This window comes from Fulmarus glacialis, unplaced genomic scaffold, assembly GCF_000690835.1.
Source record: "Fulmarus glacialis isolate BGI_N327 unplaced genomic scaffold, ASM69083v1 scaffold19139, whole genome shotgun sequence".
Taxonomy (NCBI): Eukaryota; Metazoa; Chordata; class Aves; order Procellariiformes; family Procellariidae; genus Fulmarus; species Fulmarus glacialis.
The window spans coordinates 7,804-28,951 of record NW_009235404.1 but is presented as its reverse complement, the minus strand read 5'-3'; the positions used below and the strand labels follow the sequence as shown (position 1 = coordinate 28,951).

Genomic DNA, 21,148 nt, shown 5'->3' with positions numbered 1-21,148 from the left:
ACTTCTGACACCGTCAGCACAAGGTGAGGTGTTTCAGTTTTGCATTGGAAATCAAGGGAACAGACCTGCAGCTCCTCTGGCTGGGCTGGCTCAGATTTGTCCCCGCCAGGAACTTCTCGGCAGCTGTGGTTCCATCAGCTTCATCTTCCTGAGCACCCCACCTAGTCTATGGTTAGTTAGAGCTGCTATTGCCTTGCACCGCCAAAAATGACTCGGGCCTGAAGTCGTGCAGGGCTCTGCGAGCTCCATCCCTGCCAGCAGCCGGAGAGGGAGGCGCTGGGCACGGGAGGGCTCCTTTCCTGGTTTCAGCTGTAAACCAAAGGTCAGATCTGCGTGGTTTTGGCACAGGCAGGCACAGAGAAACAGGGACTGTGGCAGGGAGGGAGCGGGGCAGGTGGGTGCAGACCCAAGGCTGGGGCAGACCCAAGGGGCTTGGGCGAGACAGGGTCTTTCCTTGACCTCTGGTGTTCTTCTCTGCGGGACTCAAAGCACTGTGTTTTTGAGATTGCTGCCCTCAAACCCTATGAGGTCTGAAGGAGCCATAACGAATTCTTATCGTGTTATGAAGACCTATAAATCTGTTATCAGCCACTCACTCTAAGCTGAGGGAGTGGCACTGGACTGGACAAGTAGATTATATGGCATATCTTAGCATTAAAGCTGGGTCGGAACTGAGATCCTGGGTCACGACGCGCCCAGCACTTGGGCAGTCCAAGACCTTGGTCCAACCTGTGAGGCTCGGGCTCTTTTTGCTCTCACAGGTTTCTCCCCTTCATACGTCCTTCCCCCCTGCTTCCTTCCAAACAGGCGTCCAGTGGTCATCTGACCACTGAGAAGCAGTAGTGGGGCCGGTGATATTTTGGGCAGTGCTGCCCACAGCCAGCCTGCGCAGGGGTGACCCTGTCCCATTAGCTGAGATCTCCTGAATCCCATGGTCCCCAGCTTCCAAGTCCAGGTAGACAGGACGCAGTAGTGGTGTAAGGGAAGGATTTGGCAGTGGTTGCCTCTCTGAGCCCTGTGGTGGGAGGCCAGTCCTGGCACAGAAATAGCAAAACCCCTCAAAAGGCAGAAGGATCCAAATAGTGGAGAATCCTGGTGGACCAGACTTTGCCCCAGTATCAGCTGAAGAGATTTGTTGGACCTGGCTGGGGTGGGTTAGTTTGCTGGAGGGTGACACCATGCAAAGACCTGGGACTAGCCAAGGCTGAGGAGCGGTTCTGCCAGTGCTGCCTGGGCAAAACCCATGTGCTTCACCTGCTGCGATGCTCCTGGGGGAGCTTCCATCTCCATCAAGTTTGGTTGGACTGGGGACTGTCTGGGGAGCTGGCATGGCTGTGGGAGGGAAGCCCTCCATTCACACAGCACAGAGAATTGCTTGTTCTCAGGGTCTGGTGTGTGCTGAACCAACGCTGAGGTGGCAATGGGGGAACAGCCAGCTACACTGTCCCCAGTCGGTCACTGCAACCTCCCCATGGAGGGAGGCAGAAATCTGCCCCTTCTTACAAGGACTGAGGGTTTCAGTAAGGCTTCAACCTTAGTTCTGGGACTGGAGGCTGCCCATGGCACATGTTGTCCGTAGCTGCAGGAAGACAGCTTTTGGTGGTGGTGGACTAGTCCAATAAGCAAGTCCGTGTGTTTGCACCCGAGGACCTCTGAATGGTTGCTCTTTTCACAGTGGCAGAGTCAATTTGGGCTTTTCTCCCACACGGTCTTCTAAACGAGGCCAGCTGGTCTGCAGATTGCTAGATGACCTCCTGTTTCGTGATGGCGGGTTGCGGGATTGAGGTGGGCTGTTTTGCCACGGTTGCAATGGCTCCGGGCAGCAGCTTGTATTGCTCTGGTCCTGAGCCCGCAGGTGGAGATGGCTGTGGGGTTTCTGGAGTAGCTACAGAGAGAGAAACAAAATTAGAAGACTTGGTGGGTTTGCAGTGGGATCTGTCCTCAGTCGTGCCAGGCTCAGGTGTAAATAAAGCAAAGGCTCTGTAGCAAAACCATAGCTCCTAATGGCTTGTGTGTTTGCTGCAAGGCAGCCCAGACACACAGCCATGGTTAGATGCCCTGGAAGAGCCACAATAACGAACATCAAATGAGGGGACCTGCTGGCATTTTGACCTGTACTGGTCAAGTTTTTGGTCAGCTGAGGTCATCTCAGCCCGATTCACCACCCATGTGGTGGCCCTGTGTGGTGGACCAGATTCTCCTGTGTTTTTGCAAAGGGCAAAGTGAGGTGTGTCTGAACCAGTCAAGGGAAGGAGAGCCTTTCCACGGATTTCAGTAGGCACTGGATGGGATCATTCATCCCTAAATTTAAGGGCTATGTAAAAGTTTCAGTCTGCCAGGGAGCATCTTGTTGAATCAGTCTAGCCTAATCTAATCTAACCCACCTCTCTGTTTGTCTTTCCCTCCTTTCTGCATAGGAATTTCTCACACACTCATTATCAGAGACTCTGTCTTGCATGGAAATTTCCTTGCAAGGTAGAAACTAGCTCCACAGGCATGCTGGAAAGCTCTTGGTTTCTCCTGAAAGCTTTCCGTCTTTTTGGCAATACTCACACATCTGCCCATTGTGCATCTGAGGAGGCATTGTGTTGGCCACAATGACGTTTGTTCCCAGGTTCTCCTGGATCAGATGAGGGTGCAGGGGGTGGTGAGCATGCGGCGTTTCACTTGATGAGCCTAAAAACACGCGTATGACATGAGTTGCCACGATGACAGAAGGAGACATTTCAGGTGGGCAGACCCACTGCACCTAAATTTCCAAGGCTTTGTGCATGATCAGCTTGTGCATATGTGATTGGAGCACACCCTTCCCGTTTTCCTCCATGGATGCCTTGGGCTCACTAACCCCTGCCTGCTGCCTGCATTTTCCCTTATACAGGATTATGTTCCTCTCCTCCTGAGTCACACCTCCACGTAAAGAATAGCACAGTGGCAACTTCTCATTTTGTTTTGTCCCATTGGATGCTCCCAGTAGAAAATGTGGGACTCTCTTTCAACCTGACCTTTCAGACCCTTCTGTTTTGATGACTCCCTTCTGACACAGAGGAGGATTAGTGAAACAGCTGGCTGGTAGGAGTTTGGGGGTGGCACAGCAAAGCTTGTCTACACGCAGAGGGCTGGGGACACCTCTCTGTAAAGAGATGCACAGCTAATGCATCTCTTTAGGTCAATAGAAATGGAGGACCCTTTGTTACCATTGCCAATGACAGGGGGAGATGATTTTGTGTGAGTCAATGGCTAACCTGCATACAGGCTGTCTCTACCTTTGTTGAGTAGGGAATGATGGCTAGAGAGGTTCTCAAGGGGATGGTGATCAGGGAACACTGAGAGGCCTCTTGTAGGACCCTCAAGTACTCACCTCCCAGCAGCATCTCCTGCAGCAGGTTGTCGATCTTAGCCATACCGAAGAGCTTGACAAACTGGATCTGTTCTATCATCTGCCAGGTGATGCTCTGCAGCACAGGCAGCAGCAGCAGCAGCTCCCCGAAGCGGCCCCGCGAGTCGTATTGCCGGTCGTTGATGTAGTCCTCCAGGCTGACCTGCACCTGGTACCGCATCCGCTTGATCTTGGAGGGGTCACTCAGTCCTTTGGCATCTGAAACAACCCACAGAGCAAACTATCCAGGCTGCTTCCCTAGGAACTGCCCTTCAGTAATAGCATGAAGTCTGGGCGCAGGCTGAGGTGAGCTCTCTGATTCTCTATCGTCTGCTGTAATGGATGTTTTTTCTCTATTTAGGCTGACTTCTCCCCTTCCTCTAAGAACAGTTTGGCCCAGGGTGGAGACCAGGCAGCATTTCCACAACTCAGGACCAGTGTTAGTCGGCATAACCCAGACTAGTCCCCTCACCAAGCTGGAGCCTACCTGGATCGAAGAAGATGATGGCTTTCAAGCAGGCATATTCATTATCATCTATCTGCAGCTCCTGGAAGGGGAGGACCAGCTCGTCCAGGATGCGGATGGCCACGCGGTTCACCTCCACCAGTTCGGGGCAGTTCCGCGGGATGATGTGGTCGTTTCCTTTGGACAAGCAGCACAGAGACCATCTCCTTGTCATTGCCCAAGACTTATCAAGGGTGGCAAGGAGTTCAAAACCCAGGTAACCAATGCTGAGGTAATTTTGAGGGTGGAGGACTTAAGAAGTTCCTCCTTCTGCCCCTTCCCTGGCTCAGCCCACCAGAAATGCTGATCTGTGTTGCCAGAGCAGCCTCTCCTTACTCAGGAGTCACTCGAGCAAGGAAAAGCTGACCGAGGAGCGAGAGCGTTTTTCTCAGTCACACCACAGCCTGCTTACACAAACCGGAGGGGACAACGTGAATGTCCACAGTCCCCCAACTTTGCCACATGTCATGGCCTTGATGTGAATGTCAGCCAGGCCTAGCTGCACCCAAAGGTGGTGCTAGCTCGCTAAAATACAGAAGAGCTCAAGCCACCCCCCTGCAAAAAGGATGCCCGCAAACACTCAACCACCCTCTCCTTCACACCGGCAGGGAAGCTTCACAGAAGCAGATGGGCGGGAGCAGAAGTGCACTCTTTACCTAGCAGCAAGACATCCTTGAACACCATGGACCTCTTGGCAGCTCCCAGTAACAGATGTTCTCCTGCATGTGCTCGCAGCAGTGCTACCTGCAAGGGCAGGGAAAAGTTATTTGGGTGATGCAGAGACAGAGACAAGGCTGTGATTTCACGTAAGCGAGAGGGAAAACCCAGCATTTCTGTACTGCACTCAAGGATGGGGAGTGAAAGCCCTTGTCCGGTCACAGGCAGAGAAAGAGGTCAAAAAATGGTTTGCTCCTGTGCATAAAGAGCTATCAATCCAGCAGAACCAGTAGGTAATAGACAGCACCTGAAACATCCCATATTTATGGCACATGTCCTGAGCAAGACCATGCCAGACTGTCCCAGGACCTCACGCCAGCGGTGGGATGTGTCCACAGCGGCCATTTGCAGACAAGGCAACTCCTACCAAGTGCGGAACCAGGGACCATGCGCCAGCCTGGGAGGTGGGGAGGAATATGATCCGCTGCTGCGGACCATTGCTGTCCCTCTGGGCCGCGCCCACCTCCCACTGGAATCACGCTCATGGGGACCCACGTCCTCCCAGCTGGTGGGGTCACCTTCTGGTCATTCGTTCCCTCTGCAGCAATGGGCATTTGGGCCAGGGAAGCCAAAGGGATGTTTTTCTGCCCTGACGTTAATGATTGAAGTGTTTCATTTTACACCCTCCAGTGGCTCCTGAGAATGTTCTGAATCTTTTGCCCTCCTTCAGTTAAAAATTTCAGAGATTTAGGCAGAAACAGAAGTTAACAATTGGACAGCCTGACACAGAGGCTTCTTAATGTCCAGCCAGGAGCCTCTGCTGGAGAAAACAATCATTAAACATTAATGGAGAGATTCTGAAAAGTGTGTCCTGATGGGAATGGTCCTCTTTTCCAGTTATCCCTCAGCATCTGACAAAGCCAGGAGAAGTCTTACCCTACCAGAAATGCCAGGACAATGTGTAACCTGTAGAAAAGAGCTCTGGTTGGAAAAGATGCTGATGTCTGAGAGAGGGATTTGTTTTGCAGAGGGTGAAAAAGAGTTATGCAAAATAAATAGAGTGGAGGTCCTTGCAAAAAGACTACGCACACATGATGCTGGGCAACCTTTATCTGTGTGCCAAAATCTAGCCTCCCTCTATCGCTATCCAAACATGGGCGGATGTGTTAGCTGAGCTGCAAAAAACTGAGCTTTCCTATCTGATGAAACTTTGAGAAGGATGGAAAAACTGTGAGTCCCAAGGGGAGCAAAGCCCTCACGTAGAAATTTCCTGCCTAATGCAAATTCAAGAAAGCTCAGTTTGAAACCACCATTTTTGTTTCCATAAAATTTGCTTATTTGAGCAGGGTTAAAGTAAATTACTTCAACAAGGCAAAACCATCTCATTTGGTATTTGTTCTTGCAGTGATCAACCTGAGATACATCATCCCATTGTGTACTAGGATAAATATAAAAGTTGTAACACAACAAAGTAGAACTTTAACTTTGAATTAAATGGCTTTGCCCCACCAAGCCCAGTACTTTGACATTTTGGTGCAGAGGAATAATGAGGGGTTGGGTATGACCTTCCCTATAAAAATGTTGGCAGAGATGATTCATTCTCAGGCAATACTTTAATGACAATGTAACAGCGTTTCCCAACATTCAGTGTTCCCACTGGACATGTCTTGACTGGCTCTCATGCCCCTTGGGCAGCTGGCTTGCACATAGTTTTGTTCATCCCTGCTCCCTGGCATTTCTGTCCTTCCTCCTGCACTCCCCTGAGTATCTGCTGCCTCTGTTCTCATACCATCCTTCGAAAGCACGGGTGGCATTGATTGATTAGTTTTAATGCAGCACAGTCTTTCCTCTCAAGCCCTTTGGGACAGATTGGGAACTGCTCAGGATGGGGGACGGCTGGTCATAACAGAAGACCTATTTCAGTCGAGATGAGCCTGTGGAGCATGCTGAGAGCAGTCTCTCCTCTGTGGGAAGGCAGGGTTCAGACAATGTCATCTTTAGGCTTTGTTTTCTTCTTTGAGAAATTTTGCAGCCCCACAATTGTAAAATGAGCTCACGTGGAAATTGCTGTCATTTGCAGAGTTATTAACCAGGTTTACTGCCTCTGTTCCAAATGGCACAAGGATGCAGTGGGTTATGCAGAGCTGCCCAAGCCTCCACTGGGCCTGTTTGCTGTGTAAATGTCATTTGCCATTGGAGTCTGGTTTGTTTTTCATAATTTTTGAGTTGTATTTGCCTTAGGAGTTTAACAGATTTCTTACCATTTTAAACAATCTAGCACTTGCACACAATAGTAAAGAGGGAAATCTGCTCTGTGTTAACAGCACTGAATTCCCCGGGGCTTTGGGCTGCTGCGTTATTACTGAAGATCTCAGTTTTAGGATTTAGGGGGTTTTGATCAGCTGGATGCTCTCACTTTCTGGATATCCTTTTTCTTCATGATGTAAAAATTACCCCTAGATCAACAGGGCTGGAGACTGATACTAACTGAAGAGGACCCACAGTGGTTTTGTGACCGAACGCTGGGAAGTTTGGAAATACCTTCCTACCTGTGGCAGGACCTGTGCTGGCCACTGCCAGAAGTGCTATACCCTGCCAGAAGTGCTATTCCTTCCCTCTGGAGCCTCCCCACCATCCACACATGCTGTTCAAGGCTGGGCACACATCATGTCCTGCAACATCTGCTGCAGACCTCTGAAATTTAGACTTACACAAGAGACATCTCCTTGTATCTCTTTGAAGCTGCCTGAGATCCTGCAGTATAGTTTTACAGAGGATTTCAAACCCACTGTGCATATCTTGGTTATGGAATCAGCAAATGTCATTTTAGTAATTTGTGTTAAATGCAAATATATTTCTGGTTTTTAACTCTGAAGAGAGACTTTCTTATTGCCTTAGGAGCAAACTAGTGTTTAGTTTCAATAACTCCACACCAGGAGAATGGATACAAACATATCCCTGGGCAAGAAGCAGAAAGAAGGATAGACAGGCAGACTTGGATTTAAGTCTTGAGCAGACCTTAGGCTAGAAATCTGCCCTGCTAAGTTTGATTACCCTAAGTATTTGTATAGCACTTCAGGTTTCCAAAGTGCTGCTATAATTAATAAATAAGTGACTGATAGACCCATACAAAATGCAGACCTGATTATGAGCTCAGTGTTATCATGACTGTGCTCATCGACTGATTAGCTGCACATGCAAATGGCCTGCGCTGGCATTGTATGGATGCCGTTCCCAATCAGCTGCAGCAGTCAGGATAACAGAGTGGACAATGCACATTTTCTTTGAAGGTCTCAGCTGCCTGGCTCTCCTTCGGCTCCCCGCTGCCTTCGCCAGGGCAGAGCGAGGTGGGGTGGATGGGGGACTTGCCTGGTCGTCCAGGGGCAGCTCGCAGAAGGCAGGGATGTACTTGGCCCACTCCACCAGCACTAGTAGCTGCTGCTTCATGGACTCGCAGACATCGGAGATGTTGGCAATCTTCTTCCCCCGGATGTCTCCATTGATGACAGGAACCGGAGATGATATCTGGAAGGAGAGAAGAGGTCCTTCAGCTTTCAGTGACACAGAAGAAACATAGACAGGAAAATCCCCAGCCCATGGGTTGTGTTGATGCAGACTCCAGCATCAATGATTACTTTTTTCTATCGCACATCCAGCCCCCAGAATATGTGGCCCAGCACAACTCATTTAAATTGAGATCAACTTGGCGATCTGTGAACATGAAATGTTTCAGAGCTGAGGCTGTGGATCATCTTGGTAACCTGTTGTGCCTTGAAAAGACTGGAAAGCACAGAAGAAATGTTTCTAAAGCCAAGGTCTTCCTCCCACTGATCAAATGTGCTCAGTCAAGATCCAGGAAGGAACAGAGGGGCTCGCGTAGCAGTCAGCCTCACCAGTAGCAAGGATACGTCCATCCAGTGCTGCTGCACAAGCTACTTGGTCCCACCAAAAGGCAGAGAACTGCTCCCCCCTCCACCCTGCTCCAGAGCCAGTGCTTGGCCAGACCTGCCTTGTCTGCTCGTGGCAGGAGACATGCTACTTCTCCTCCTGTCTGAGTCAGCATGGCACAAGAAGTCTCTGCTGAAGGTTGCTTTCTGTGAGCCCCAGGTCATTAATATTTGACATTACCCAGTTTGAGATGCTAAAGACAGACTTTAAAGACCACACCCTCCCCTCTCCCCCCAGCTTTTAGGCCCTTTTGGCAAAACTGCGCATGTGCAAACGTGCCCACAACACAGGTCGCGTTTTTTGTGCGGCGAATTATTTGTGATTGCAAAGGCAAATGGGGCCATTTCATTTGCAAAGGACAAGCCTGACAACTCTGCAAGTACCGTCACACAGAGCTGGAAAGAACATCTCCCCCAAACCAGGCACCCAAGCTCCTGCCCGGTTCTCATGCATAGCTGCTCACCCAGCTCATCTAAAAATTTGCCCTTAGTCACTACTTTACCCTCATGCTTCTGTAAGCAATTAACTCAAGCCCATCGCTGCCCTCCGCCTGCCCTCTCTGCTCTTGTACAACATCAGCTCTTCCTGCCCTGTTCCTGCCAGCATTTTTAGCTTGGACCCTGCCAGCGTCCCCAAAGGAAATGGAGTTCAAATGCCACCTTTTTTTTTCAGGTTGCATTACCTGGAAGCTTTCCAGCTCTTGAGCTATTATTGAATAAATAAGATTGTAAAAATCTCACCATGTATTACCCTAATCAGAGAGCCCGGAAGGCTTAGCAAATAAATAAAGACCTCTGAGTGAGTGACCCGAGATCTTGGAGAAAGCAGCTCCTCAGCAGTATCTTGTTCTAATTAGCTAGGCACATAAAAGTTACCAATTACCACGCTGGAGCCTGCCTTGTTTAATGAGTCTCTCTGTGCTCTGTGGGAGAGCAGGAGCACCCCTGGATTTGTTGGTGGTTGTAGTTTTTATCAGCGGACCCTGCTCAAGACTTACATATGATGCCGCTGCAAGACTCAGAGTCCCAGAAATGTCCTTCCCTTGTAGATCGGGTGACTCGAGACCCCATTATCTCACACCTCTAGGAGCAGCACCAATATTATTTTTATAGGGTATGTAAATATATTAGGGCCTGCGTAGGACAAGGTGAGACGTGGGATGAGATTGGATATGCTTCTTGTGTACAGGATTGGCCCTTGGCCCTTTTGGCATATCCCCTCCTCGGGGAAGTGGACCTTACAGCCTGAGCCCCAGTGTGGAGCCCAGAGCCTGGCACGTCCTGTCCTGGAGCATCTCCCGGGGCAGCCTTCAGGGTAAAGTGACCCTTGAAGCAAGGAAGAACATGGACTGCCAACTCAAACCCCCCTTCATTTTCCCCGGGACAAGGAGTGCTGCTCTCCCCAGCTCCCATGAAGACTGGCAGCTCTTGCCTCCAGCACAGCCCCATCCTCATCACTTGTTCTCGCAGACAAAGCCTCCCCGCAGCCTGTGCGCTCCCATCCTGTCCTGTGTCCTCCCAGACAGTGCTGATCTGATGTACACCATTTGCAATATCCAGATTCTTAAATCGGAGTCATCTTTTCAGGTGAACACTCGAGGAAATAAGTCTTGGCATTATGCTTGTGGGAATGGGGAATTTCAAGCAAACCCTGGAAAAAATATCTGCATAAAACAAGCATGGAACTGATTCCTTGTGAAACTCTGCAGGAAGCCAGAATCCGAAGTTCCTAACAGCCGATGGGGAAGGGAGGCTGCTCGTGCGAGGCCAGCCCCGCGGCTGGCTTAGGCGGCCGCAGCTCCTTGGATTTCGATGATTGTACCCTATTTTCTTTCAGCAGGCTCTCCAGCCTTCATGTGTCCCATCAAAGCAGAACAGATTATTGCATATTATTACAACTGAGTTCTGGACCAAGGGTCATTAAAGGGATGGTTTCAGGTAACAAATGCCTTTGAAAAACCAGTGTTGAGTTGGCAGCTAAGTTACTTAGAAAAGAGGTCGTAATTTAAATACTCAGCTGGCTCTACTGGCCAGATAGTGCCTGATGCTTTTGTGTTTGCCAAAGAAGAAAGAAGAGGTACCTGTTGTGCCAGGACTTCTGCCTGCAGTAAGACATTGATGGAGGGCAAGCTGCTGTCTTCGTAACTTGATCTCCGGGTGCTGATTCGGTCCCGTTCGTTTTGTACAGCTGCAAGAGAGTATTTTGGCTGAGCTGCAGGTCATTCATGGCAATGCACACCGAAAACTAGCACAGACTTTTGGCGTTCCCCTTCCTTAGCTGCAGTTTCCCAGTTTCCCTGCCTGGCAGGGCAGAGGTGCAGCTGTGTCTGGTTTGTGACGGGATGCCTGCGAGAGCTGACTACATCTGGTGGTTCTGTTTTCACATTCGCTTTATTAGGCTTTCCTGGGATGGGGTCATTTCAGAACCCAAACACTTGGTTCAAAGCCTGTAGAGTTCAATGGGAAAGTTTCCTTTCAAAGGATCTGGCTCTGAGGTTTTTGATTTGAAGATATGGGGTCTGAAACTGTGGCCATGCTCGCGCACGCAGCCCAAAGCTTATGTGTGAAATGGAGGAGTCGAGTGTCTGCATGGCTTCTTTCTCTGTCCACGTGACTCCTGTGAGCTCCCTTTGGGAGGCTCTTGCGCTGAGTAGGTGCAGTTGGAAAAATTCCCTCTACGCTACAATAAGGAAGGAAGTGCAGAACAGCTCCTGCTTATCTATCCAGAGCAACAGAGCTCTCTCATACCTTATTGTAAAGAAAGTCCCAGGACAGGTTTGACCCCAGCGTGCCTCCCTGCTTGGTCTAATCTTGAGAACCTGGGCTTTGAGTCTAGAGGTTGCAGCAGCCAGAGCAGAAGCAGTAGTGCTGAGGGGGAGGATTTGCCTCTCTATCTGCCCCGAGGCCGTGGGCTGGCCGTAACTCACCACGGCCATGCCAGTCAAAGCCATCTGCTCAAATAAGGTATTGATCGATGGCAGGGGAAACAGAACAGTCCCTGCCTTAGGCTGGTGGCTCTCTGGATTGATACGTTCTGAATGTATAAATCCACCTGATAAAAAGCAATAATGAGGCTGGGCCAGAAGAAAAGCCCTGCAGTCAGCGGCTGTAAATAGGAGCTCTCAAGGTTATGCTGCTTGTTATCAGTAGCAGGCCCCCGAGTTCAGTCACGCCATGATGTTTTCCAAATGTTTGCTCAGTATTAGCTGGTCATGCACCTAATGTAACTTCTATTGAATATTAACAGACAGCAGCAAAGCTCTGGGCATGGGATGAGCAGGCACTGCAGGGAGAGGAGGATTCCTATGTTCTTCAGGAAAAGTCAAGCCAAGTTCCTTGCGATATCTCATCCCCTTTAACAGGGAAGAAATGTTCTGATGTTTTCCAAATGTTTGCTCAGTATTAGCTGGTCATGCACCTAATGTAACTTCTATTGAATATTAACAGACAGCAGCAAAGCTCTGGGCATGGGATGAGCAGGCACTGCAGGGAGAGGAGGATTCCTATGTTCTTCAGGAAAAGTCAAGCCAAGTTCCTTGCGATATCTCATCCCCTTTAACAGGGAAGAAATGTTCCTGCTCAGAGGTGTTCCCGCAGGCCGGTGTTCCTGGGGAAGCCGCCCAGGTACACTGGTACTTCCCTGTTATCTTCAAGGACCCTTTTTCTCCTAAGTTTCTCCTCGAGGGCCTGTGAACTGGGGGGAGCACAGGGTTTAATTTCTCTACATGGAACAACAGGGCCAAATGCCTCCCAGTTGTCCCTTTGCAGCCATCAATGGGGTGAGCTCTGCGGGGTGCCAGGCAGCTCTTCTGGGCTGCTCCTGGCAGTTTGTCCCTCCACCAACAGGGCCACCCGTGGGGCCACCCCCAGGGCCATCAGCAAGGTCACCAGCAGGACCACCAGTGGGGTCACCAGCAGGATGACCAGTGGGGCCACCAGCAGGACCACCAGCAGGGTCACCAGCAGGACCACTAGCAGGACCACCAGTTGGGCCACCAGCAGGACCACCAGCAGGGCCACCAGCAAGGTCACCAGCAGGACCACCAGTGGGGCCACCAGCAGGACCACAGCAGCCCCAGGTTTCCTTGCCACTGTGAATACTCCTGAGAACTAAGCAGGGCTAAACAAGGAGTGAATCCTGTCCCGTCGTGTCTCAGTCATGGGGGCCTGGAAGGGCTGCAGAGACAGAGAGGCAGGGAAGTTGGTGGGGTGAGCCTGGGCCATGCAGAGGGGTGGATATCTTTACTCGTTTCATATGGACTTAAGTAGCCAAAATGCTCTGGGTCCTTTCTGCTGTGGCTGATATATCAGATAAAACTAAGCTCTCTGCAGAGGGTCAGCAAGAACGTATATGCACATTAGGAAAAAAAGGGGCAAAATGATAGTTGGACCTTTGCTGGACTCACCTGTCCAGCTGTGGATTTCATGGTGACTCTGGGGCAACACACTTAGAGCAGTTTTCCCAAAGTGTTTCCAAATTTCCAGGCCTTCTTTCAAGTTTCTGCTTCTCACTGATGTTGAGAAGCGTTCCCAAACCTCTCGGATGCCCCGGCTACGCGGGAGCACAGGTGATGGGAGTCAGCGTGAGCGAGAGTGAGCCGAAGAGGCCCGGCTGTGATTTGTGTGTACAGGCAGGGGCACTTCTGAGACACAAGCATGGCCCTGCCGCACTCTTGTGGGCTTGTCTTTGCTGGCATTTTGAGAAGTGCCATGAAAAGGGCCCTGAAATTGAATTTGGGAGCATGCAGGGCCCCCATGCCTTGCCCTCAACTGTGGGGGCGATGGCTGCTTGCAAGGACTTCGCATGGGTGGGAGTGGGCAGGTTGGACACATGCAGGGCTCATGACTGGAGGCCAAAACTCTCCCTAAACCCCTCCGTGATGGGGGTCTGGATCTGTGCCCAGGAGAGCACTGAGGAGGGCTGAGATGGCTGGGTGAGCACGTACACGGCAGGGACCGGGCTGCGAGGGCTTCCTCAAACATATGCAGCCGGTGTGACTGCTGCTGGGGGGAGCGCGGGGAAGCCACGCCGTCACCCACCTTCCTTCTTCATTCCTGCGCGGAAGCACTTCTTAAGCCTGCAGTATCGGCACTGGTTTCTTTTGTCTTTGTCTACCACACACTGCCTGTTAAACCTGGGAAGAAAGAGAGGTGTGAGGAGCAGCAAGACTGGGGCAGAAGGCAGGAGAAGACAGAGCCCCAAGCTCCAAGATACGCTCAGAGGCTCACCCTGAGAAAGGAACCCCGGTCTGTGCGATTTCCATGCTTGCTTTAACCTGAAGTTTCTTCTTTGCACTGAACATCTCAGCCCTCTGCTTTACCTCTGGATGTTCCACAAGGATGGGCTAGAGCTGACAGTCACATGCAGGAGCTCAGGCTGCTGGTCTTACTCACTAGGCATAGGATGCTCATGATAGACTAACAAGCCCCAGTGAAGTTAAAAGTGTGAGCCAGGAGGGTCAGAGCTAACTTGGTAGCTTCTGTTGTAAGTTAGATCCCAGTTTGAAGGGAGGAAGAATGCATTTATTCTGAATAAAAAAGGGTAGAAGGTTGTTCTTGAGCCAGTAAGGTTAAGAAGTGGGTTTAAGACCCTGCATCTCTCCAGGGCTCTGTCTGGGATCCAGGCAGGTTGGTTCTGACCTCTGGACAGCATCACTGGTGTGCAAATGGCTCTGCAGCCACCTGTGCTTCAGAGAGGACTTGGGAAGCAACCAGCTCCTTCCCGCCACACTTGTATCACCAAATCCATCGCACGTGGTGGGGCAAACACTGAGCTCCCACGTGTGTGGCTCTTGCATGCAGTACAAGCCTGGTGGCCATTTGCAGCATGAATTTCACTTGCAAATTTGCTCTAATTTACTGTGGATTGATCAAGCTTGCAAAGTAAAGACAATGGCGTACAGAGCTGGGAAAGGGCTCCCAGCCATGCCAAGTTCTGTGGCTTTTGAAAAGGCTTTCTACTGTGCTTTTTAAAGCCCCAAGCTAAGATTTGCCCAAGTGCATGCCTGAAAACAGGTTTTTAAGCATTTCTGTAGCACTTATATAAAAGCCCTAGTCTGCAAAGAACTGGGCACCTTGGCTTTTCCACTGGATCTGTGGGGAGGGGGGCTCCCTGGGCAGCCAGCTTAGGTAACCCTGGGGTGCAAGTGAAAAAGTGCTTCACATGCACTCAGAAACCTGGGGCTTCTTTCTGTTACTCAGATTTTAGAGTTATGTTGCTCTTCACGCTCTCCAAGTGGCTGTCAGGCCATCAGGAGTAACTCACTCAAAAAGCCTGAGTGATTTAGACACTCTGAGCTGAGGACTCCTCGGTTTCCTCTGCGACTCTCTACATGTGGGTTGCTCAGAGCAGGGAGCAGGCAGGTCACAGCACTGATGGCACGGGAGAGCCGTGGGCTACCACCAATGTCACAAAGTGCAGTGCATGAGTGGCAGGAGCAACATGGGTGCCTCATCCTCAGAGATGTGCACCCTGCGCTGCCCAGCTTGTAGCTCCTTAGATATTCTTTTATCATGTAACAGGCAGTGAGGTAGGTGGCAGACACACTTCCATCTCGTGATGGACAAGAGATGGGAGGCCATTGAAGTGCCCCCAGGGAGTGAGTGGGGTTTGCGCTGCACTCACAGCACGGAGTAGCAAGGTGCTCAGCCCCTGTAATAGGGCTTCCCACCCAGCATCACCTTGCTTGGTGGTGGCATCCATGGTCGGCCATATCCATTTGCAAGAACACGTGCTTGGCCCCTAAAGAACGGGGCAAGACCTCCCAGGGTCTTTCCCCGGTGATCACTGGAGGGCAATCGCAGAGTGAGAGTATCTCTGACCGTTCCCAGCTGGGGGTTTAGGTCAGGGAAGGTGGTGGAGGACACAGGTAGGATGAAGAGGATGAAGGACCATGCTGCTGCACTTTGAGGGCTTTGCCGTTCAGCTCCTAGGGACTGTTTTGTCACAGCCATGTGACTCTGTCCCCTCTGTCCTTACCTGCAGGAGTACATGTGGTTCTTCCGGACGCTCCTCCTGAAGAAGCCTTTGCAGCCATCGCAGCTGGAAGCTCCGTAATGCTTCCCCGTGGCGCGGTCCCCGCAGATGGCACACAGCACGCTCACCCCAATGCTGTTGGAAGTGTTGAGGTTGGCTGCTTCTGATGGAGACGTGTCTGCTTGGGGAAGGACACAGGAAGAAGAAGACAGTGAGACAGAGAGCCAACATTTCCTAACTCAGTTTCCAGTGAGAGACATTTTTGGAGGAACCAGGCAGCTGCAGCCAAGCTGTGCGGCCGGGGCCGGTCAGAGAGGTGTGTGAGGAGCGGTGGGTGCTCCGAGGGTCTTAAGTCATTGCATTTTGAGTGTGCCAGGGGGAGACAGCTCTTCCTAAAGGCCTGACTCCAGCGACTCATTCAGTCAAAGTGGAAACCCATTTGCAGGAGTCACAGAGCTGAGCCAAAATTCCTCGGGGATTTGCAGACGCTTTGGGCTGCAGTAGCTTGGCCAGAGAAAAAGCTGGTGCAGAGTTAAAGCTGAGGTATTACAGCTCAGGGTGAGCAGCTGATTTATTGGAGAGGTGTTTGTGTTATAGCACCAAAAGAGCCCAAGACAGCCCTGAGCAGAGGCTATTAGAGAAACGAGGTGACCAGCTCCCTTTGCTGGAGAGCCTCTCTGCCAGGCATGGAGCTCCAGCCTGCACGGTGGTTCTTCAGGGAACAAGACTTTCAGTGCGTAACAAACTCAAATAACTTCAGCTGGAAAACTCATGTGGGCAAACACTACCCATGCAAGGAAGGACTGATCAAGCTAACCCAGAAAGAAAGGGTGATGCTATAGCATGGAGGAGGCTGTACATTGGGTATCTTCCAGAGTCTGGTAGCACCACAGCTGAGATCGATGTGTCTTACAGTCCTTACAGACCGAGGTGGGCTGGCACTTGCAGGGCTTTTTTGGGAGGATGAGGAATTGCAGCAGCCTCTGTAGGAAAGGACATCTGAAAGGCTCGAAACCATACAAGCCCTGCACTAAAACCCCTCCAGCAAGCCAAACAAACCTCAAGGCTGAAGGGATCAGCCCTTAATTCAGTTGATCTAATTGTCCCCTCCCATGTACATTTTCCTGCATCAGCACAGGCACATTCCCCTGCCTCAGTGGAAATCCCGGTTGCAAATGATACCCACGATCTACAAAGCCATAGAAACCTGCTGGGATTTTAATACTTGAGTCTATCGGTCCCTGGTCTCTGGGTTTGGCAGGGACGCAGTTAACTCTCACCCCGGGAGGGCCACAGCTGCTCCCACTTGGCACCCAGCAGAAAGGGGGCTGGGTGCTATAAAAAGGCTGGTCCTATGGTAGCTGGAGCATGGGTGCTGGGAGAGGGTAAGGCAATGCTGACTGGGGCAGGGCTACAATTTTAGCTTTTATTTTGCAGAGAAGGGGGTATTGCAGCAGGCTCTACCAGCCTGCTCGGCAGGAGTAACTGGTGTGGGTCCAGCAGCGAGCTTGCACGGGGATCTCGAGCTAGCTCCTTCCCTGGCTCTGGCATCACCTTTCATTTCCCTGCCTGCTTTCTGTCTTTCTAATTCCTTGTGTCCCCTCTATATTTCTTTCTGAGTCAGTTTGCTGCCTCTCTGTGTCCCTGCCTGGCACACCCTGTCACACAGCTGCGGTTCCGTGTGTGCCGCGCTGCCCGTGCAAAGCTCCTCTCTCCACTCCCAAAGCCCCGAGCTCCTCCCCAGCCCATTCCGGCTGTCTCTTGTCCCTACGAGCAGCTTGCCTCTGAAAACATCCTTCCTCCCAACGCATCCCGAGGGCTTGGCTGGATGAAGGTCATTCCAGAAGGAAAGTTAGATTTCCAGTTTCAGCTAAACATTACACGAGAGAGGAAGAGCTGATCTGCCTATAATCACATTACTTGTGTATCTGTGACAGCCCAGAGAAATCCCTTTTTAGCAGTATATCATGCTGTAATCAGATGAACATAGAGCAGGAAAAACTGGCACCATTATCAAAGAAATTACAACATCTTAGTCTAATAGCCAACCAACAATGAAATTATTGCCTAATGGATAATTTTCCAATTAAGTTTATTTCGTAGTGCCAGAAATGTGGGCTTCTGGCTGCTGCAGTGAAGTGGGTTTAATGGGATTGATTTGGAGTTAAGGTAAATGGAGAAAAGAAAAAATTTGACTTTAAGTTTGAGACCTTGCAGCTGAGACTTGTGTTAGGACAGGAGCTCCTCGAGAGGTCCCCAAGCCTGTCTGACCACGGGATGCGTTTGGTCTGTGACAGTGGCAAACTTGGTCACTGCTGAGCAGCCACCTCTGGGCTGGAGCTGCAGAGCTGTGCAGGGCAGGGGCTGAGCTCTCCTGCAGTCCTCGGCCAGAAAAGGAGGCAGAGGTTTTGCAGGCAGAGGTGCGGGCAGTTGCTGGAGCAAAGCAGCCCTGGAGGCAAGACCTGCCCCTGGTCTGCGGCTGGGCAAAGGAGGAGGAGAGGTGCTGCCTGACCCAGCTGACTCATCCACCCCTAAGGCATATTTCATATCGCATCTGATCTCGTCATATATAATTTGTGTGTCCCTCTGCCCCATGGAGCCCTCGGTCCGGGGGGGCTGAGTCGCAGCCCCCTGTACAGGAGCTTCTGCGTGCTGGGTGGGAGAGGGGCACAGAAAGGGAGCAAGACCTGGTCTTGTCCCGGAGGGTCCAGATGGGCATTGGCAGAGCCGAAGGGGGCTGCTCTGGCCCCAAGACCCCTGGATGGGTAGGACCAGCCCCTGGGAGCAGAGAAGGGGCTGAGACCCAGGGCGGCGGGGGGTCAGAGCCACTTCGGCACCGCAGTGTCATGTCCGGGACGGAGCAGAGCCGTAGCCCGGGACAGACCCGCACAGGCTGTGAGGGGAGCGCCCGCGCCGCCGGCACGGCCCTTCCGGGACAGGGGTGCCCCAGCAGCCTCGGTGACGCAGGAGGCAGGAGGAAAGGGCTCGGGGGGTCACTTTCTGTGGTGTGCTTCGTTTAGTCATTAACCTCTTATTTAGAGAGACTTTAGGGGGGACTTGGAGAGGAATCTCCTGTTATCTCTGAGCATTTAATCACCAGGACTCCCCCTCCAAATGGGGGACCGGTGTTGCGAATCCTGGTGGGTGAAGTGCGCTCTTACCCTCCTGAGGGGACGGGAAGGCTAGTCTATCCCCGCCAGGTCCCCTCGCCCCTTTTTCTGGGGGCTGACCCTCCTGGCCCCGCAGCGCTCCCAGGGAAGGGGATGCCACCCCGCACCCCAGCGCTGCACGGGGAAGGGCCGTGGCCTTGGGGGCAGCGCCTGAATCGCTTTTTGTAGTGATTTCCACCCTTGCCAGGCGCTAAGTGGCTTTCTGCTGCGGGAAAACCTAGCTCCAGCTGCTGCTGGGGTGGGACTGGCTCTCTGCTCTGGAGCCACGGGCTCAGTTGTCTGTCCGGTGAGCCGTCAGCAGCGTTTTACTCAGAACTTTTGGCTAGTCTTTGCTCTTGGTCTGGGGGAGGTGAGACCCCCCTGTGCTCAGCCCCAGCCCCGGTCCCTGGGCTGAATGTCTGGTGGGGACCTCTTATTGCACCCAACTCCTGGCGTGTGCCCGTCCCCAAGGTGTCTGGGCTGCAGGGCACCATCCCGCTTGTGCCGAGCACAGCATTGTTCTGCCACCTCGATCTCTCCTCGGGGGAAGCAGAAACCCCCCTGTGAGCTGCTGGGAGCCCCACGGCTGACACCCCTGCCGTCCCCCAGACCTCCGCCGGAGCATTTCAGTAGCCGCCCCGGGGACTTGTCCTCCTGCAGCCCCCGGCTCGTCCCGCCGCTGTGGAGGGGAGAAGATGGAGGGGACTTACCGTTGCCCATAGCCAGCACCTGCATGTTCTCAAACTCCAGAGTGGTATACGCCGGGTCTAGCGCTGCGCTATAATCTGCCATCTCCATGTCTATTAGGGCTTTGGAAAGGCGCATTATCATCAGCAAACACGGGCCAGATTGTACCGATTCCCTTGTCCGAGGCTATTGGCCCTTCTGCCTCTCTCTGCCTTCACTGCGTCCCCTATCTGTTGTCTTTTATTTCAAATATTTCTCTGAAAGGATTTGCTGAGCCTCAAGGCCTATACTCCCCAGAGGGGTGGAGGCAGGAGGCAGGGGGTTAATCTTTAATCATCTCACCCACTGCCGAACGCTGCTAAGCTGTTTTTTTTTGGTGGAGCAGCAATGATTCTTGTTGACTGTTTATTATTGAATCTCAAGGTGCTTTGCCGATCCCGGTCCCGGGCGCAGGCAGGACCACGGGAGCAGGCGCTCGCCACCCAGGGAACACCTTCCCGGGCTATTGAACTTGATGCTGAGTGTTGGTCTTGATTGTACCTGGGGTGGAAAACTTGGAAAAAACCCTGCCAGGAGAACAAGGTTGCTCTTCACTTCAGCCATTGCCTTGCCCTCTCCACAGTTGGTTGCCTTCTCCCCCTGATTTTCCCTTTTCTCACTCCCTCCATCCTTCCCACACCTTTCCCTTTTTCTCCCTCCCCGTCAGAGAAGGTCAGCGCCTGCCTGGCAATTTACACGTTGCTATGCAAAGTAACGACGTACGACTCCTTTTACTTCCCTATAAAACGAGTTTTACAGGGGCTGGATGCCCTATAAACAGATCCCACTCTGCAGCCGTGCCCAAACGGTGAGCAGGGCCGGGGGGTGGCACGGGTGCCCTGGGCATCGCCGGGGCTGCTCCTGTCCCACCGCCGGAGCCACCCTGTGCCGGACACCCCCCGGCCTTGGGTTTTGACTGATGCATCTTAAAATTTTCATTAGGCATTTTACAATGCAGCAGAGCTTTATTCTGCAGCGGGATTTTTCCTTCTGCAAATGCAGCTGCCACCAGCTCTCCTCCGCCAGCACCGGCAGCGGTTCTGCCGCCTCGCCCAGGGCTGGGGTCCGACCCGCTGGTACGGGGCAGGGGGGACCGGAGCGAGCGGCAGAGCTCTCCTGTGCTCCTTGCTAACCTGGGTGCTCTCCTCCCCAGCTGACCCTGGGCACACCACTCCTCCGTTTTAGACAAGACCAAGACATTTCAGTGTAATTGCAAGATTGACGAGTGGGAATTTAATCGATCGCTGAACAGCATCGGCCGGCCAGTGCAGCAGAACCAGCAATTAATGGTTTGGTATCAGCTTGCTCCACGTTGAAAAATTCCCCCTGATTTCGCAACCAGCAGCGGGTGACTGAGTCCCCACGCTGCTGATTTGGGCTCCCGACTGGCTTGTGTTTGTGCTTCCCAGGCACCCCGACGCAGCCCCGGCCCCGCTGGCGCCCTGAGCTGCCCTGGCCACAGTGGCATCGCTGTCACAACGTGACACCAAGGTCTCTGGCTCCGCAACAGCACGTGCCTTTGGGCAGTGATGCTAGTGACGATTTGCTCTTCACATTTTAGGAGCACAAGGGATTGTTCAAGCAGCCCTCGCCCCCCAAAACTGCGACCTACGTAGCACTTCCAAACAGCTCTTCTACCCTAGGGCTACAGGTCTGCAGGAGCAAAGCTGAGGATGGGGGAGAGCCCCTGCTTTCTCGCTTGGGAGTCATGCTAAACAATCCTTTGCAGCAGGGAAAACAGTCACCTGGTCTGTGGTCCCAAGAGAGAGGCCAGCGGTCTCCGCACTCACATGCCAGTGGCTCTTCCCTTAA

At 52.2% G+C, this 21,148-nt stretch overlaps 1 protein-coding gene across 2 annotated transcripts; it reads right to left on the bottom strand.

Annotated features, from left to right (window-relative positions):
- Positions 1-1,366: 1,366 nt before the first annotated feature.
- On the bottom strand, positions 1,367-19,441 carry HNF4A (hepatocyte nuclear factor 4, alpha). Of its 2 annotated transcripts, none has more exons than XM_009586022.1 (10): positions 19,321-19,441; positions 15,465-15,639; positions 13,526-13,620; positions 10,567-10,673; positions 7,908-8,063; positions 4,538-4,625; positions 3,864-4,019; positions 3,359-3,595; positions 2,554-2,676; positions 1,367-1,885 (listed from the first exon to the last, which is right to left on the bottom strand). In XM_009586022.1, exons 1-10 carry the CDS (start codon positions 19,439-19,441, stop codon positions 1,743-1,745), a joined length of 1,401 nt encoding a protein of 466 aa, XP_009584317.1. In that variant the 3' UTR covers positions 1,367-1,742. The 2 variants fall into 2 exon arrangements, with proteins under 2 accessions (XP_009584317.1, XP_009584316.1); XM_009586021.1 differs by having other exon boundaries at positions 1,743-1,889; positions 2,528-2,676; positions 19,321-19,435.
- Positions 19,442-21,148: the final 1,707 nt, after the last annotated feature.

Bases quoted from the DNA above. Each gene is read 5' to 3' on its own strand.
- HNF4A (XM_009586021.1), bottom strand. From the start codon at position 19,435: ATGCGCCTTTCCAAAGCCCTAATAGACATGGAGATGGCAGATTATAGC. The intron at 15,640-19,320 runs GTAAGTCCCCTC...TTCCCCAAGCAG, and splicing joins GGTGCTGGCTATGGGCAACG to ACACGTCTCCATCAGAAGCA. The intron at 1,890-2,527 runs CTTTCAGGAGAA...GTTTCTCTCTCT, and splicing joins ATTGCCAAAAAGACGGAAAG to GTAGCTACTCCAGAAACCCC.